This window comes from Cucurbita pepo, chromosome 14 (assembly GCF_057944985.1).
Source record: "Cucurbita pepo subsp. pepo isolate OVF chromosome 14, ASM5794498v1, whole genome shotgun sequence".
Lineage (NCBI taxonomy): Eukaryota > Viridiplantae > Streptophyta > Magnoliopsida > Cucurbitales > Cucurbitaceae > Cucurbita > Cucurbita pepo.
Genome location: NC_141811.1, coordinates 4,153,058 through 4,170,767, shown reverse-complemented (window position 1 = coordinate 4,170,767; position 17,710 = coordinate 4,153,058). Strand labels below are relative to the sequence as shown.

Sequence of the window (17,710 nt, the reverse complement as noted above, 5' to 3'; positions counted from 1 at the left end):
GATATTAGCTCGACATTGAAAAAGGCTTGGGCTAGAGTTGGTTCAAACTCGAAGTAACTTAACTTGTTGAGCTATGAGTAATCTAGCTTGAGATCTTTACTATAATGTCGTCGCTAAATTCTTAGTTACATCAAATTTTCAAAATTATGAGTTAAATCAAACTTCAAGCAACATTGGAACTAACTCAATCATATACAACATAATAAAGTTATCCTTATCTGAAAAACAGTGAGCCTTATCTCTTTCACTTTGTTGGTGGCCATTTCATTGTTTCTCCTTTTTATCTTTTGCAAGTGAAGAGGCCTTCTTTGATGAGAGGTATACCCTCCTTTGTAGAGGTCAATGGTGGAATACGACTTTTCTCTTCTTTGCAAATGATGGAACTACAATGGAAAATAATCACACTTCACACAGTAATATATCATTGTCTTTGTTCTCTTTTCTATTTCATTTCTCTTCTTTGCAAATGATGGAACTACAATGGAAAATAATCACACTTCACACAGTAATATATCATTGTCTTTGTTCTCTTTTCTATTTCATTCCACATCGATTGGTGAGGAGAATGAAACATTCTTTATAAGAGTGTTGAAATGTCTCCCTAGCAAACATGTTTTAAAACCGTGAGGTTGACAACGATACGTAATGGGCCAAAACAGACAATATTTGCTAGCAGTGAACTTTGGCGGTTACAAATTGTATAAGAGCTAGGCACTAAGCTGTGGGGCAACAAGGATATTGGACCCCCAAGGGGAGTAGATTGTGAGATCTCACATTGATTGGAGAGGAGAACAAAACCTTTCTTATAAAGGTGTGGAAATCTCTTCCTACTAGACACGTTTTAAAACCATGAAGCTGACGATGATACGTACTGGGCCAAAACGAATAGTATCTGCTAGCCGTATGAGAAGGCCTCAAAGAGGGAAGGGGTGTCCCACCAAGGAAAAAAAAGGAAACAAGATAAGGGTCCTTGAGAGAGAGAGAAGAGAGAGAGAGAGAGGGATCCCACCAAGGGGCAAAAGGAAGCAAGATAAGGGTCCTTGAGGGAGAGGGATCCCACTAAGGGGCAAAAGGAAAACAAGATAAGGGTCCTAGAGAGTGAGAGGGAGAGAGAGAGAGGGATCCCACTAAGAGGAAAAGGAAAACAAGCGAAGGGTCCTTGAGAGAGAGAGAGAGAGAGAGAGGGATCCCACTAAAGGAAAAAGGAAAACAAGATGAGAGTTCTTGAGAAAGAGAGTCTATTGCTTCAAAGTTTGAGGATTTCATTACAAATGATACAGAATTTCACAAAGAGGTTACAAAAACAAAAATCACTTAAACAGGCCAACCCTTGAGCATGTACAGATCACAGATCACAGAAATGTTAAATCAAATGTCTGTGCTACCTCCAACAGGGTTATAAAATCTCAACCAATTCTAAACAAAAGGATTGAGTATTGCTCTACCTCAACTATGCTACCAATTTGGGTTCTTGGGCTGCCAAATCTTGAGACAAAGTATCGAAGTTCAAACTTCTAGCAACATCGAAGAAATGTGCGACTGCTTCTTCTGGCGTACCGACAAGGACGCCATGCCCGAGGTTTAGAATGTGTCCTCTTGGTCCTGCACATCTCACAACCCTACAAACAAACCCATATGTAGCAAATAACAAGGTTTAGAATGTGTCTGTGCTACCTCCATTCTTAGCTAGTTACCATTATTTTGTCACACAGCTTGTACGGTTCTTCCTTAAAGAAGGTCACATAGGTAGGTAAATAACAAGAACTGAATTCTCCTGGAACAGAAATAGTAGGTATGCCATGAACAAGGAAAAAAGCAGGAAGCTCAATGACAAACCTTTGAATTTCTTCAGATAGAGCAGGAAGAGTAGAAAACAGATAAGCAGGGTCAACATTTCCTTGTACACTGATATCAGTTCCTAATCTCTTCCTTCCGTCAGCCATGTCTACTGTCCAGTCAAGCCCGATAACGTCGACTCCTGTTCCTTTCATTCGCTCTAGAAGACCGCCATTTCCGTTGATGTAGAGAACAAGCGGTGTTTCAGGGCACTTGCTCCTTACTGTACTCACAATCTGCCAAAAAGAAAAATCCCGATGATGAATAAGAATAAGAGATAATGATTAGCTGGTAGTTACCGATATTACAATTGTGAGATCCCACATCGGTTGGGGAGGAGAACGAAACATACTGTGTAGAAATCTCTCACTAACAGACACGTTTTAAAAACCTTGAAGGGAAGCCTGAAAGGGAAAGCCCAAAGAGGACAATATCACAATATCTGCTAGTGGTGGGCTTGGGCCGTTACAGCTACTTTAACTATTTGTTCCCAACATTTTAGGGATTCAACATTTTACGTTAAGCTGAGAATGGCAAATAAAGAAATGGACGTGTCGGCTTTCTTTGAGCTGAGTTCTCTCTGCTAGAAAATTGGTCAGCTAAAGAAAAGAACGGGAAAAGACAGCTTACCTTCTGAATATACGGCTTTGACCAGGATTCCCACATATCAGGTGGCAACTGTCCACCCCATGAGTCAAATATTTGTATGCAATGAGCTCCATGTTCTATTTGGAAAACAATATATTCTGATATTGCCTGTGTCAAATGAGAGAGGAGAGTCTTCAACACATGTGGTGCTGTGTGGCACATTCTCTTAATCGTCGTATATGTTCGTGTCGTACCACCTTCCACAATATACGTTGCAATCGTCCAAGGAGCTCCTACAAAACCCAAGACAGCAGCACTGCCTTCAACCTATACAAAATGACAAACCAAAAAAAGTGACATCAAAATTGTTTTCTATCATCTTGGTAATACAAAATATTGTCATTTTTCTTTATAAGAATGAGAATGTGACAAAACATACCTCCTTGCGTAGCAGTTTAAGTGACTCCCCCACAAAGTTGAGTTTCTCCAGGTCAAGGGGATGAAGAGCTTTCAATCCCTCTTCGGAGCGAATAGGCGAGTGAATAATAGGGCCTCGTACGTCTTCTATGTCAAAAGGAACACCAAATGCCGGCAGAGGGGTTAGGATGTCGGAAAAAATTATAACTCCATCAGGATGGAAAGCCTCCCAAGGCTGCAATGAAATTTCTACAATGAGATCAGTTGTTTCTGATCTCTCTCTGAAAGATGGATATTTCTCTGCAAGTTTTCTGTAAACGGCCATATACCTTCCTGCTTGACGCATCATCCATGCTGGTGGGCGACTAACAGGATCCCCTCTTGCTGCCTTTACCAAGAGTGGAGGATCTGATAAACATATTCACTGAAAAGTGAAAATAAGCACCATCCATAATTTAGAATTCAAATGCAAGGAAAGAACTGCAATGTTGAACGCAAACATAACTATGTTCGAGATATAATAAAATAAAGCGGCCGTTTGGTTGCTGTAATTTAATATTTAGTCCTGTGATGAGAAGAGGGGGTCGTCTTACCTAATATCTCTAGACTTATGATATAGTGGTAATGAGTTTTGGTTACTTATTGTAACAGTCTAAGCCTACCATCGGCAGATATTGTCTTCTTTGGGCTTTTTCTCCCGAGGTTCCCCTCAAGATTGTAAAATGCGTCTATTAGGAATTCTACTAGGAAGAGGTTTCTACACCCATATAAGGAATGTTTCGTTCCCCACTCCAACTGATGTGGGATCTCACAATCCACCTCCTTGAGGGCCCAACGTCCTCGCTCGCATACCAGGCCTTCAACCGATGTGAGATCTCACAATCCACCCCATTTGGGGCCCAATGTCCTCACTCGCACACCACCCGATGTCTGGCTTTGATACCAATTGTAACAGCTCAAGCCCATCGCTAACAGATATTGTCCTCTTTGGGCTTTCCCTCAAGGTCTTTAAAACGCGTCTGCTAGGGAGAGGTTTCTACACCCTTATAAAGAATGCTTTATTCTCCTCTTCAACCGATATGAGATCTCACAATCCACCCTCCTTCGGGTCCCAGCATCCTCGCTGACACTCATTTCCCTCTACAATCGATGTGGGATCTCACAATCCACCCCCCTTCGAGGCCTAACAATTTTGTTGGCATTCGTTCCTCTCTCCAATCAATGTGGGTTCTCACCATACTTCTTTCGCTGCAATGTTTCTTAAGTTCAAGGTCAATCCCATCTAGTTGCCACTTGCCAAGCCTTACACGTCAAAGAAGCCTATACATCACCATAACATTTTGGCATTGGTTTACAACGCTTGTACATGCTCGAGTCATCCAACAATTCCCCCATTATAACAACATCCACCAACAGCATGTTCATAGCTCTAGTTAAGATTGTGTATAAGCCCATATCAACAGTATGCTGTATGCTGGACAGTTCAACCACTCAACAAACAGTTTAAAAAAAGTCCAGTAACCACGAAGAACGAAATTCATTCCAAATTTCCATTCAATTAGGTCAACACAAATCCAGCCTCACACTAAACCATAAAACTCCATATTCAAGACTTAAACACTCCACACAAACTATGAATCTCCATCCACAAAAAACAGACAAGAAGCTCTCAAGACTACCACATCTCTCAATGCAAAACACAGAGACTAATCCAATTCAAAATTAACAGTAATTAAAACGAAGAACAAGCACATGAGCAAACTAAAGCATACCAGATAAGGAAGATGAACAAGTAACAGAGATAGGTTTATCGGAGCCACGTCTCCTGGAAACAAGCAACTTAATGGAATTAGAGGATTTCAGGCCCGAATGGACTAAAAAACTCGAAGATTTCCATCCCAAGGAGGTGCAAACACTGCAAAAACAGGATCAAAATGCTTATCGCAAAGCAATTACCAAGAAAAAGAAAAAGAAAGCACAAGAAATTGACAAAACAGAATGGCTAACCTGGCCGGCGATGCAAAACTACTCATTTCGAAAGAGAAAAATCGAAGATTAAGGATGAACGCAGACCCTTCTTCTCCGATTCGTTCCTTATCCCTCAGCTACAATTTTTCATACTTATTTGATATATTTTTCACCATTTTCTTCCATTAAATATGAGATAAAAGTCGATAATTAGATCCAAATTTTTTTACTTTTAATCGAAAATTTATGTTTTCACCGATATTCTGATTTAAAAATAAATATATTTTATTTTAGTATATAGTTTTTTTTTTTAAATTTTATTTTAATACATAAATATTATTTAAAATTAACCTATGGTAAAAAATATATATTATTAAAGTTTCAATTTATTTATAATAAATATGCAAAATTAGTCTTTTAACTTATTAATATGGGCCGAGTCCTGAGAGTGGAAAAGCCCAACTGTCGCCATCTAAAAACGTTAAACTCACAGAGCTGTCCTCAACGCCTCATCGCATCTTCCGCGTTTCCTTCATTTACCTTTCCTCACAGCCCTGTTTCTTTATCACCTCTCCCTTTCCCCACTCTTTCTCTTTCTCTCGCCGCGGTTTCCCTTCTCATCTTCTTCCTCTTGCTTTCTCTCTCTAAACAACTGCCCTCTCTCTCTCTCTCTCTCTCTCTCTCTCTCTCTCTCTCTCTCTCTCTCTCTCTCTCTCTCCTTTCACCATGTGAGGCTAAGCCCTAAAACCCACTGTCATGTCTCTTCGCAGATCGTTTCTCTCTCGGAAGTTTTCTTCCAAGTCGTCGTTTAGAGATCCGAATGGTGTAGAGGGAATTGTTCGAGTGGCCGTGTCGGAGGTCGAAGGTGCCTCCGGTCTGCCCGGCGGGACTGATGGCGACTTGATGCAGGGTGAATCTTCCTGGTCTTCTATGCTACCGGAGCTTCTCCGGGAGATTATTCAGCGGGTTGAGTCTTCTGAGGACGGTTGGCCCAACCGCCAAAACGTTGTTTCCTGTGCTTGTGTCTGTAAACGCTGGCGGGATATTACTAAGGAGATCGCCAGGGGTACCCCTCATTCCGGGAAGATTACTTTCCCTTCTTGCCTCAAACAGGTATTTCGTCGGTGTTTTTATCCGTATTTGTCAAGATTGTTGTTTTTGTTGATGAAATTGTATGCTAGTTGTCGTCGTATGAACATTTTTCTTCTTTGCGTTCATGTGATCATTGTTTTTCTTTCTTTTGCGCGTATTCGGTTTTTGATTATTTGATTTACTTCTCGAATTTAATCTGCGTGGTATTTGAGATCGATTGATTGGATTTCATAACGCAGCGTGATTCTTTAGTTTTTGAAAATGGGCGGGGTTGTGGTTATGCTCGTGATTTCCATATGGATCTTGAAGAATTTTCCGGTTAAGATTAATGATAAACATTCTGTACATTGATTGCGTGCAGTTAAGTAATGTCGAGCATTCTATTTGTTGTGGATGGGACAATTCAAGAATTTTGTTCTATTGAATGGTTAATGACATGTGCTTGTTGCATTGATGTACCGAAATGGAAATTAATTCTTAACTTTAAGGCTATCCTAAATCTAAATTACTTCAGAATTATCAAATTTATAATGCAAGTTTTTGATGCGTTAGTGATTCTTTTGAATCTTGTCCAAGAGCATTTTCTTATGAGTTGTTGGAAGAAAACGTTAGTGTGTTTTGAATCCTGATGGACATTGATCTTATTGTAATCTTTTTGGTACAAATTTAATGTCCGAGTGATCATCTAAATGTGTTGTTAATGTCTAATGCAGCCTGGACCAAGCGATCTTCCACATCAGTGTCTTATAAAACGGAACAAGAAGACTTCAACGTTTTACCTTTACCTTGCCCTTACACCATGTGAGTAACTTCTGGTGTATTTATTCTATTTGTAAAGGAAAAGGGTAACTGCACTGAGATTGGAGTGAAGTATCATATTTCATGCTATATAACTTGGAATGAATGGCTTACCTACGAGCATTATGTTGTCTCCTAACTTATGTAAGGCGAAAGAGATTTATTTTGTTCAGTCAAATTTATTGGTCTCTGCTCCTCCTCCCCTTGATTCACCATGAAATAACTGAAGAGAACTACATTTTGTTTTCCAAGGCACGAACATGATTGAAATTAATACGAACTTCAAAAATTGTTGAAGTGGGTGCAGCTCTTTCTAAAAACTGCACAGTTACCTAACATAGATAATTTGATGGAGTGATATATCTTCTATTGAGTGTGGGCACAGGATCACATTTTGATTTGAACAATTCATATCATAGTTTTTGTTAATTAGTGAAACAACGTGAGCATTTGTTTGGGTTTTATGGTTGAAATACAACTGATGAGTATGAAGGTATTGAGAATGTAACATTCAGGCCTTGATGAACTTTGTTATCATCATGTTTTGTAAATGGTTGACTTTTCTTGTTCTATTATTCCCTCATTGTGATTCTTTATTCTTCTGTTTATTCCAAAGGGGCCTGGTCAAATTTAGAAGCGTTTCTGGTCATCTAAACAAGGGTTCTTCGAGGCTGGCATGGACTATCAGACAGGCATATGATTAACTTCAGTTAGCATTGATAACTTGGGATTAATTTCTCTCGCTCCCACACATACACACACGTATGAATCATTAGTTGATTTATGCAAAATATCAAATTTTCTAACCTGAACATAGTTTAACTGGTCTAGACTTTATAACTTAAGATCAAAAGGTTGGAGATCTGAATTTCCACGAAGAGAACAATATGAACCTTTCTGTTTTGTTCTTTTCCAACATCATTTTTCTTTCACAAAGTATAACAAAGATTATCAACTATGGATTTTAGTCATAAGTTCATGAGTTTAACAAACCAAATGATTTATTTCAATGTTATAGTTTATACATATGGCTCTTTGCATTTAAATTGCAACTTATGCACTTTGTACATCTTGGTTGCCATAGATGACTGACAGGACTTGCTTCTCTCTCCTTTTTTATATTTTTTTATCTCATCATTATATATCTTACCTAACTGTTGTTTGTCATTGCACATTAGTAATATAGAACTTTTTTGTATGTGATATAGCTCATTTAAGGGTTATTTCCCCTACTCCAGCATTTACAGATAAGGGAAAGTTCCTCTTAGCTGCACGGAGATATAGGCATGGTGCTCATACCGAGTATATAATATCTCTTGATGCTGAAGAATTATCACAAGGAAACAATGCATATGTGGGGAAGTTAAGGTAAGATATTGTTGTTGAGAGAAATCTTGTTGGAACAAATTGTTTGTTTTGGTGCTTGCTCTTTGCAATCCTTAGTTTTTACACTAGGATACAAGTTTAATGTTTAATTATAGTTACGATTGTTTTGAGGTACTAATTTAAAGGGAGACTTCCTGAACAAGAGGCTTAAAAAGAGTTCTTCCTGTTGGAATGTGTATTTTGAACAATAACTTCCGAAATATTTATGACTTGAGAGAACTCCCAATGTAATCAACCTATATGGAAAACAGTATCTTTCATTGCTTGAGCCACAGTACGAAATACGGTTCTTGCTGAAAGAGAAGCCATGTAGATGGTTTGCAAAGAACTGCTTGATGCTGCCATGAGTTTACTTACTCTAGATAGTTTAAACCTAAATTAGGGAGAGATCAGTAGTTAAGAAATCTTTATTCTTTTTTTCTTTTTCAGTAATATGTGCAAAAAAATTTCATTGTTAGCTTTGTAAAATTGCAGCTTGAGTGTTCTTGGTACAATTTTTAAAAGTAGCATGTTTTTTCCTTAAGAACATGCACTAAGTCGATACCCCATTTTCTGATCACTTTGCAGCTCCGATTTTCTTGGCACCAATTTTACTATTTATGATAGCCAACCACCACATAATGGTGCAAAGCCATCGAGCAGTAAATCGAGCCGCCGCTTTGCAAGCAAGCAAATCAGCCCACAAGTGTCTGCAGGTAACTTCGAGGTTGGGCAAGTCTCCTACAAATTTAATCTTTTGAAATCAAGAGGTCCGAGGAGAATGATGTGCTCTCTAAAGTGCCCAGTATCAGAGGAATCTGTAACCAGCAAACCCTGCGAAAACTCGATGATGAAGAAATCTGAGTCTTTTTCTTCCTCATCAGGGTCGACAATCTTACGAAACAAGGCTCCTAGATGGCATGAACACCTGCAATGCTGGTGCTTGAATTTTCACGGTCGGGTGACAGTAGCATCTGTTAAAAACTTTCAACTTGTTGCCACTATTGACCATAGCCAGCCAGGAGGTAAAGGGGACGAAGAAACAGTCCTACTACAGTTCGGAAAGGTAGGCGACGATACCTTTACTATGGATTATAGACAGCCATTATCAGCTTTCCAGGCTTTCGCCATTTGCCTTACGAGCTTTGGCACGAAGTTGGCATGCGAGTAGTAGTAGTAGTATATTGTGTACCAAAATTTGTTTACTCAAGAAAACGGTGGCTCTATTGAGACAGGCTTTCCTCTGTACATGGTGCTATTATGGTGGAATTGTGACCACTTAAAAATTGGAAGTTCAGAGCAACAAAACAATATTGTGTGGTGCTAGCAAGCGCTATGGCTTCTCTAAATCTCTATGTATATGTGATATATATATATATAAATTACAAAGGATGAGAATTGTTGATTCATCTCAATGTTTAGGTATTGCTGCAGTTGTATTTCAACACTCATGCCCAATCCATTCATTTTATAGGTTCTTTTTTTTGGGACTCTTCCCTCTTCCTTCATCATCTTGTTACCTTGGTTTGATCTTTTTGTTTGGTTTTATGATGGAAATGGCAGTAAGATTAGGCCTTTTAGTTTTATACTGTCCTAGAACAATGCTATTTTTATAACCCCATCTCTCCAACAGGGCTTTTGAAGCCATTTTATTGGAGAAAAAGCCTTGCTTTTGGGGACACTTGTAATCACATCTTTGGTGTATGGTTTGAAAATTCAAACCATTTTACTGTGGAAATCTTTCTCCGTTTTAAAATTTTTTGAGGGAGGAAGTTCGAAAGAGAAGCCTAAAAACGACAATATATGCTAGTGGTGAGTCAAAGAGGACAATATATGCTAGTGGTAGGTTTGAGCTCCATATATCAGGTAATGTGCCAACAAGGAGGCTAAGACCCCAAGGGAGTGGACACGAGGTGGTGTGCCAACAAGGACGCGGGGCTCCGAATGGGGTAATGTGCCAACAAGGAGGTTAAGCCCCCAAGGGGGTGGACATAAGGTGGTGTGCCAGCAAGGATGCGGGGCTCCGAAGGGGGTGGATTGTGAGATCCCACATCGGTTGGTAATGTGCCAACAAGGAGGTTAAGCCCCCAAGGGGGTGGACATAAGGTGGTGTGCCAGCAAGGATGCGGGGCTCCGAAGGGGGTGGATTGTGAGATCCCACATCGGTTAGAGAGAAGAACGAAACATTTTTTTTTATAAGGGTGTGGAAACTTCTCTCACGTTTTAAAAACCTTGGAATAAGTCCGAAAAAACTAAAAAGAGGACAATAACTTCGAAGGTCTGACTGGAAAAACTCTAAAAAGAGGACAATAACCTTTAAGGTGAAAAAACTAAAGAGGACAAATCTCGGGGCCACGGCCACCAAAATTAAAATTTAATGGATTCATTCCATAATCGAACCTAACTAATATGCATAAATAATGTAATATTTGGAGTTCATCTTAGGGGCTCTTAAAACAGATAAATATCCATAGCTAAAGCTGAAACGGGCTCTTTTTATGGGCCCATAATGAAAAAGGCCGAAGGGCCCACTGACAGAAAGCTCCCCGATTGGCAGAAGCTCTGAGGGATCTCCGCTCTACTGCAACGATGGAAGCACGATGGCGATCGAAGATGAGGATCGCCATAGTCCACCCAGACCTCGGCATAGGTAACAGCGTCAGTTTTATTTTTCTTTCAACTGATTCAATTGCTAAATTTCGATCAAACTCTCTCTTTTTCATGATTTGTTGCTTAATTCTCTGTATTAGATCGAATCGATTGGTTGATTCAATTGTAGACGCTGCTGTTGAACTTGTTCGCATTGACACAATGTCCATATTTTTAATCTCACCATTGACGAAAATCGGAGGTTTGAGGAGACTATTATGGTGTGCTTCCCTGCTTTTTCTTCAATGGATTAGCTGTCGTAAATAGTATATATATCTTTCCTCTGACGAAAAGAGTTTTATGTAGTTTCAAAAATGGTAAAGTAGAAAGAACATATTCTTGTTTCTTTGAACTTAAGATGACTTCTAAAGGTATCTTCTAAAGCTTGAACGTTGCAGAATGAGACATTTGTTTTAGATAGATGAGGCTCTGATATAGGAAAAACTTGTCCATGTATCAACTCCTTTGCTATGTAAAGGAGATACTTCTATCTGAGAAATTTTAACGGCCCCATTTTGCTTTAGTGATTGGTTCTATACTCAATGTAACGGCCCACCGCTAGTAGATATTGTCTGCTTCGCCCGTTACGCATCTCTGTCAACCTCAGAGGTTTTCACACCCTTATAAGGAATGCTTCGTTTTCCTCTCTAACCAACGTGGGATCTCACAATCCACCCCACTTGAGGGCCAGTATCCTAGCTAGCATACCGCCCGGTGTTTGGTTCTAATTCCCTTTGTAACAACCCAAATCCATTGCTAATAGATATTACCCATTTTGGCCCGTTATGCATCGTCGTCAATCTCACGGTTTTAAGACGCGTCTATTAGGGAGAGGTTTTCATGCCTTATAAGGAATGCTTCGTTCTCCTCTCCATACCCATAGGCTTAGTTGAAGAACTGAAAACTGGTATGGTTTCGGACAGTTAATTCTACTTCCTTCAATTCTTATCTTTATTCATTATTACATTCATTCATAATCCTCTTCGATGTTTAGACTCATCACTCGCTGTTCTTTATCATGCAGTCAATGTAAATCCGTTTGATGAGCCCCATTCTTGTAAGTAACAGACATGTTTGTATATCTCTTGTTCCTTTGAGTTGAAAAGCCTTTTATTGTGATCTACAGTATGTAAACATACTTTCTTTTTCATTAAAAATTATTGTTATTATTCTTTTACTTATTAAGTAATTCTCTGTTATATTCTTTTCAATTCTTATTAATTCATTTACATTGAATTAGGTATTTCAGCCTTTGCCAAGCTTGGCACAGTTGAAGGAGGCATTCTTCAAGATTACAATGTAGCTGATGTTTCCTTAGTCATTGTTGGCGAGTCTCAACCATTTTCCCTGTCACCGTTCAAGTTAAGTACTCTTTAAAAGCACTTCAAGACAAGTAAGTAACGTGATCATGTCGTAAGAGATATAGGAAAATTTTGGGACCTATCATGTGCCAAATCTAAATTTCAAATCCTAAACATGTAGCGTTACGATCTTGACCATAGTTATTAAATATTACAACATTCACTTGGGAGAGTGATATCAAATTCTCATGAATTTTATTCAATCTCAAGTAGACACGTCTTTGAGAACATTGTCGTTATTGCAAGAACATTATCTTTATATGAACACAAGTACATGTCTTATCTGTTTAAAATCATTTAAAATTGTACAACTATAGGTGCATCTAATCAAAATTAGCACTTATTGATTTTTGAAACTTTTCCTACAACAATAATTAACTCGTATATTTGTTTTAAACACTATGATCTTACCAAATTCATTCACATGAAAATAATTCAAATATACGACACCTGAATAATCATCAAGTATTCGTTTTCTAGTTCATCGTCTACCATGATTGCCAATTTATTTTTTTATTACTGTTGAGGCATCTTACCTTATGTGGCGCATATCAACCAATCCAGATTGATTTAGCATATTTCTATATATAATTGGTTAAAGATTTTAGTTTGTAAAGGGAAAAAATTGATAATCTGACTGAAACACCAAAGGGATACGGCTGCTTCTCAAATTCTTCAAAACTTTCCTTCGGCTGAAACAAAGCCCTGCTTACTGTATTATCTTTTTGTTTCCTTTGGCTGATATAGTCTTTATAAGACCCTCAAAGAACTCCTTTGTTTGAATGCAGGCAAAATAGAGTTGATGAAAATGAGCACTGAAGGGAGCAAAATTGATACCCATAGTGTTCTTCCTCACAAGTACAGAGCTAACTTGCATTTGGAGGATCCCACTGTTCAATGGAGGTATGGGAAGCCTCCCACTTATGAAAGTGCTAACCAGCTCTTTGAAGAGGGCCGAACCAAGGTTTTTTTTTTCCCTCCTCTTTCGTACAAAGAAAACTTTCTTCTCTTTCAAATCTTGTATGTAATTTAAGGTGTTTTTGTTTATGATTAGGTGTGGCCAAAAGGATCTCTGGAAGAAACAGTGCAAAATGCTGTGAAATCATGGCAAGTGGAGATTAACAACAAGGCTAGATTACAAGATTTCAAGACCATAAACCCTGAAAAATTCAAGTTTTTTGTCAATGGTAAACAGTGTTTTTTGATGAAGGATTTGTCCACTGGAATGATTAGGTTAAAACTGAGTACTAATAACAAAGTTTATCCTAAATTGATACCACAAAATTTACCCTTTTGATATGTAGGAAGAGAGGGGCTGTCAGGAGAAGAAGTGCTGGGGGACGGAACCTTCAATGCCATGCTGAAGAGTTCTCTACCAGATGAGTATAAGTTTTACAAAGCAGAGGACGAGACACATGAATCTGCTCATAATGACTTCAAAACATGTTTTCCAAGAGGGTTTGCATGGGAAGTCATAGAGGTTTATTCTCCTCCTCCTTTGATTGCCTATAAGTTTAGGCATTGGGGTTTCTTTGAAGGTCCTTACAAAGACCATTCCCCTACTGGTGAAATGGTTCAATTCTACGGCATGGGAACTCTCAAGGTAACGTCGCGATTCAATAACGCCCTTTCTTATCAAACATATCCATATTTAACGCCACGATAAAAAATGTTCGTGTCAACTAATCTGAATCATGAAATAATGACTTATAAGAACATTTAAAAAAATTATTATGTAATGATGATATTTGTGCAGGTAGATTCATCGATGAAGGTTGAAGAAGTTCATGTTTACTTCGATCCAACAGAGCTATTTGGAGGTCTTTTAAAGGGCAAAAGAACAGCTTCTGAATCAAAAACTGCAGATTCATCTGCCTCTGCCTGCCCACTCTTCAATCTTCAGAAGTAGTTCCAAAAACAAAAATGTTGGTCTAAGTTTCAATAATAAATCCCATGTATTCAATAATCTCTGCATAAATAGATAATTTACGGGTTTCGTTAGTCTGAATTTAATAATTACTTGGATCTTTAAGTTCGAGTTTGTCGAGTCTGAGTATGTCAAATCTGTGTTGAGTTCGAATTGTGTTAAATCTGTATTCGTATTGTACAAAAAATAAAGTGAGTTTGCTAAATCTATGTTACGTGTTTGAATATTAATTTGTTAAAATAACACGTTGTAAAGAAGATATTGTCCTTTTTTGACTTTCCTCTCCGGGCTTTTCCTCGAGGTTTTAAAATGTGTCCAAGAGATTTCTACACCCTTGTTAAGAATGATTCATTCCCCTCTTCAACTGATGTGAGATTTCACCGTATGGAAGTATTGTATATGTCTTGTCTTACTAAACCATGATTTTATGTGGGACTTCATGCATGTTGTGTGTACATCGAGCAATGATTACTTCTCCTCATATATTGTATAGATGTCCTATTTCTTCTCATTGTTCGACTGCGTGAGTGCACAAGCCCACATCCTATAGGGTAATCGCCTAGTAGGTGCACAAGCCCACATCCTATAGGGTAATCACCTAGTAGGTCCACGCGCATGTGCGTAGACCGTGAATAGAAAAGTATTATATGCATCCAAACCCACCTAGAAACAGTGAGTTCACTTATTAACTATTTTTCGAATAAAGGTAAGAAACTCATGCACAAATGATGACATCAGTTGAATTGTTGACGACACTCATCGACAACTTTTCGGCATTTTAGTTATATTTTTAAATCAATTCACTATTAACAATTTAGAATTTTGATCGATAAAAATTATTAATTTCAAAATGTTACTTCAACCAAAAAATTTAATTACATAAATTTCACTTAATTTACTATTAATTAGTTAATTAATTAATAGTTTTATTTAATTTTTAGAGTAGGTTAATAAATAAATAAATAAATAAATAATAATTAATGTAATTTCACTCGATATCTTTATAGTTGAATTATAATTTTATTAACTTATTCAATGTATTCCCGATTTTCGGTCCTGTTTCACTAGCGAGAAGAAATATCTCTCCCCTCTTTCCTCATTCCGTGTTTAAACTTGGATTCTCCACTACAACCAGGGTGGGTCTCTAAGTTCCCGATGTTAAATGAACATATCTAATTTTGATTTTATAGTAGATCGAATCACTTTTCTCTAAACATAATTGGTTTGGTTCGGATCTTCGATCCATGAAATTGAATCGCCCGAACAACCTAGCTCACCACGACAATATAAGATCGTTAACTCAATATTCATTCTCATCTTAAACTCAGTTTAAACCTCAGAACAAAGATTGTCCTATAAAAGGCCCATAACTTGGCTACTCAGTTCATCATCACAGCTTGGCCAATTTGGTTGAAGCAAATGGAATCCATAAACATGAGCTCTGAGGAAGCCATTATGGGTCCTGAAAAGCACACACTTTCCTTACATTTGGAGGCTCCAAAGGTTCAATGGAGGATGGGAAAGCCCCCAAATTATGAAGCTGCTAACAAGCTCTTTGAACATGGAAGAACAAAGGTTCTCTTTTTTCATTTTTTCTTTGCCAGATCTAATATCATCTTTGTTTCTTAATTTTTTTTGTTCGTCGTAGGTTTGGCCGAAAGGATCTCTCGAAGAAACCGTGCAGAATATCGTAAAATCAATGCATGCCGAGTTAGCTTACATGACAAGATCGCAAGATTTCAAGACCATAAACCCTAAAAAATTCGTAGTTTATATCAACGGTAATGCTAATTTTGTTACGTTAAATATGTTTCAATTAATTTAGCCTCTAATGTTTGATCGAAAATGTGATATCTCACATGGGTTGGGGAGGAGAACGAAACACCCTACATTATAAGGGTGTAAAAACCTTTCCCCAGCAGGCGTGTTTTAAAAACCTTAAGAGAAGCCCGAAAGGAAAAACCCAAATAGGACAATATTGAGTAGCGGTGGGCTTGGGCCGTTACAGAAAAGTATGGAAAAAAACAAGTCTCTGTCTAAGTCGGGTCTAAAATATCATAAAATTAACCTAACTCGACTCGTAAAAGCCCTTAATTACTTGTAATTAATGGATGATTAGATGATGAATTAGTGAATTTGTTGTGTTTGGTAGTGTAGGAAGAGAGGGGCTCTCAGGTGAAGAGGCAGTGAGGCTTGGAAGCTTCAATGCAATGCTGAAGAGCTCTCTACCAGAGGAATTCCATTACTTCAAAGCAAAGGAAGAGACATTTGAATCAACTTATAATGACTTTAAGACATGTTTTCCAAGAGGGTTTGCATGGGAACTTCTTGAGGTTTATTCTCCTCCTCCTTTGGTTGCTTTCAAGTTTAGGCATTGGGGTTTCTTTGAAGGGCCCTATAAAGCTCATTCCCCTACTCGAGAAATGCTCGAGTTCTTCGGCATGGGAACTCTCAAGGTAACGTCGAGATTCAATAACGACCCTTCTTGTCAAATGTATCCCTAAACATATTTAACGTCACGCTCATGAATGTTTCGTTTAGTTTGTGCCCTTATCGACTCATTTGATCATAACATAATGACAATTGAACTGTAACAGCTCAAGTCCACTACTAGCAAATATTGTTCTCTTTTGACTTTCCCTCTCGAGCTTCCCCTCAAGGTTTTTAAAAGTGTCTGCTAAGGAGAGGTTTCCACACTCTTATAAAGAATGTTTTGTTCTTCTCTCCATCCGATGTGGGATCTCACAATCCACCCCCTTCGGGTCCCAGTGTTCTCGCTGACACTCGTTCCCTTCTCCAATCAATGTGGAACCCCCCAATCTACACTCCTTTGGGACCCAACGTTCTTTCTTGCACACTGCCTCGTGTCCAGTGGCACATTGCCTCGTGTCTAGTGGCACATCGCCCGGTGTCTGGCTTTGATACAATTTGTAACAGTCCAAGTCCCCCGATAGTAGATATTGTCTTCTTTAGGCTTTCTATTTCAAGCTTCCACATCCTTATAAAAGAATGTTTCGGTCTCTTCTCCAACAGATGTGGTATCTCACGTTTACTTACGACGTTCTAAATCCCCTTCATTTAAAGATTATATTAAAGATGACATTTATTTGCACAGGTAGATTCATCATGGAAGGTTGAAGAAGTTCATGTGTTCTTTGATCCAGCTGAGCTATTTGGAAGTCTTTTGAAAGGCAAAAAAACAGCTTCAGAATCCAAAACAGCTGATTCATCTGCCTCTGCCTATCCACTCTTCAATCAACCAAAGTAGCTCCACAAACACAAACACAAACACAAACCCAACAAAAGTTAGGTCTGAAATAAAATGTGTTATGTTATGTTATAGTGTTTTTGGATTCAGTTCTTACGTTGTTATGTTTGTTAATTGTACCCTTTTTCTGTCGGTTCTTATTACATATCAATGATAATAAGTTGTTCTTGGTATCATGTTTAGTTTGTTACGGGAAATTTTTTATTAGAACTTAGAAATCATTTTCGAAATATATAATATATTATAGGGGTAAAACGGACTTTTGACACAGTTGTAATAATGAACGATCTTTGATCGACTAGTATGTAATGATTATATCTATTGAAATAATTTGTTCTCCAATGTATAAAAGTCGACTATATATCTAGAGCAGAGTTACTTATCATTAATAAATAAAATTAATTAATTAAAGAGTTTGTTTAATTATTTAATTATTTAATT

General features: G+C 38.0%; 4 protein-coding genes across 6 annotated transcripts; 3 read left to right on the top strand and 1 right to left on the bottom strand.

Moving 5' to 3' along the window:
* Positions 1-1,221: 1,221 nt before the first annotated feature.
* Positions 1,222-5,008, bottom strand: HEME1 (Uroporphyrinogen decarboxylase). Of its 2 annotated transcripts, XM_023666026.2 has the most exons (6): positions 4,849-5,008; positions 4,614-4,756; positions 2,864-3,249; positions 2,467-2,751; positions 1,837-2,072; positions 1,222-1,619 (listed from the first exon to the last, which is right to left on the bottom strand). In XM_023666026.2, the coding sequence occupies exons 1-6, from the start codon at positions 4,872-4,874 to the stop codon at positions 1,451-1,453; spliced, it is 1,245 nt and encodes a 414-aa protein (XP_023521794.2). In that variant the 5' UTR covers positions 4,875-5,008; the 3' UTR covers positions 1,222-1,450. The 2 variants fall into 2 exon arrangements, with proteins under 2 accessions (XP_023521794.2, XP_086973791.1); XM_087117665.1 differs by lacking the exon at positions 4,849-5,008 and having other exon boundaries at positions 2,864-3,265; positions 4,614-4,751.
* Positions 5,009-5,361: 353 nt separating this feature from the next.
* LOC111785648 (tubby-like F-box protein 7) lies at positions 5,362-9,473 on the top strand. Of its 2 annotated transcripts, none has more exons than XM_023666023.2 (4): positions 5,362-5,922; positions 6,615-6,702; positions 7,908-8,067; positions 8,653-9,473. In XM_023666023.2, exons 1-4 carry the CDS (start codon positions 5,566-5,568, stop codon positions 9,233-9,235), a joined length of 1,188 nt encoding a protein of 395 aa, XP_023521791.2. In that variant the 5' UTR covers positions 5,362-5,565; the 3' UTR covers positions 9,236-9,473. The 2 variants fall into 2 exon arrangements, with proteins under 2 accessions (XP_023521791.2, XP_023521793.2); XM_023666025.2 differs by having other exon boundaries at positions 5,363-5,922; positions 7,938-8,067.
* A 3,401-nt stretch (positions 9,474-12,874) lies between these two features.
* Positions 12,875-14,206, top strand: LOC111810332 (pathogen-related protein). The gene is made up of 4 exons (XM_023697038.2): positions 12,875-13,038; positions 13,129-13,261; positions 13,379-13,677; positions 13,831-14,206. The coding sequence occupies exons 1-4, from the start codon at positions 12,877-12,879 to the stop codon at positions 13,981-13,983; spliced, it is 747 nt and encodes a 248-aa protein (XP_023552806.2). The 5' UTR covers positions 12,875-12,876; the 3' UTR covers positions 13,984-14,206.
* A 1,152-nt stretch (positions 14,207-15,358) lies between these two features.
* LOC111785647 (pathogen-related protein-like) lies at positions 15,359-17,442 on the top strand. The gene is made up of 4 exons (XM_023666022.2): positions 15,359-15,576; positions 15,650-15,782; positions 16,159-16,457; positions 17,117-17,442. The coding sequence occupies exons 1-4, from the start codon at positions 15,421-15,423 to the stop codon at positions 17,267-17,269; spliced, it is 741 nt and encodes a 246-aa protein (XP_023521790.2). The 5' UTR covers positions 15,359-15,420; the 3' UTR covers positions 17,270-17,442.
* The last annotated feature ends 268 nt before the right edge of the window (positions 17,443-17,710 follow it).

Excerpts from the sequence above, each read along its gene's own strand:
- LOC111785648 (XM_023666023.2), top strand. The coding sequence starts at position 5,566 with ATGTCTCTTCGCAGATCGTTTCTCTCTCGGAAGTTTTCTTCCAAGTCG. Across the intron at positions 5,923-6,614 it reads TCCCTTCTTGCCTCAAACAG|CCTGGACCAAGCGATCTTCC; the intron begins GTATTTCGTCGG and ends TGTCTAATGCAG. Across the intron at positions 6,703-7,907 it reads TTACCTTGCCCTTACACCAT|CTCATTTAAGGGTTATTTCC; the intron begins GTGAGTAACTTC and ends TATGTGATATAG.
- LOC111810332 (XM_023697038.2), top strand. The coding sequence starts at position 12,877 with ATGAAAATGAGCACTGAAGGGAGCAAAATTGATACCCATAGTGTTCTT. Across the intron at positions 13,039-13,128 it reads TTGAAGAGGGCCGAACCAAG|GTGTGGCCAAAAGGATCTCT; the intron begins GTTTTTTTTTTC and ends GTTTATGATTAG. Across the intron at positions 13,678-13,830 it reads ACGGCATGGGAACTCTCAAG|GTAGATTCATCGATGAAGGT; the intron begins GTAACGTCGCGA and ends ATATTTGTGCAG.
- LOC111785647 (XM_023666022.2), top strand. The coding sequence starts at position 15,421 with ATGGAATCCATAAACATGAGCTCTGAGGAAGCCATTATGGGTCCTGAA. Across the intron at positions 15,783-16,158 it reads ATTCGTAGTTTATATCAACG|GAAGAGAGGGGCTCTCAGGT; the intron begins GTAATGCTAATT and ends TTGGTAGTGTAG. Across the intron at positions 16,458-17,116 it reads TCGGCATGGGAACTCTCAAG|GTAGATTCATCATGGAAGGT; the intron begins GTAACGTCGAGA and ends TTATTTGCACAG.
- HEME1 (XM_023666026.2), bottom strand. The coding sequence starts at position 4,874 with ATGAGTAGTTTTGCATCGCCGGCCAG. Across the intron at positions 3,250-4,613 it reads TTGTTCATCTTCCTTATCTG|ATCCTCCACTCTTGGTAAAG; the intron begins GTATGCTTTAGT and ends TATGTTTATCAG. Across the intron at positions 1,620-1,836 it reads CTATCTGAAGAAATTCAAAG|GGTTGTGAGATGTGCAGGAC; the intron begins GTTTGTCATTGA and ends GTTTGTTTGTAG.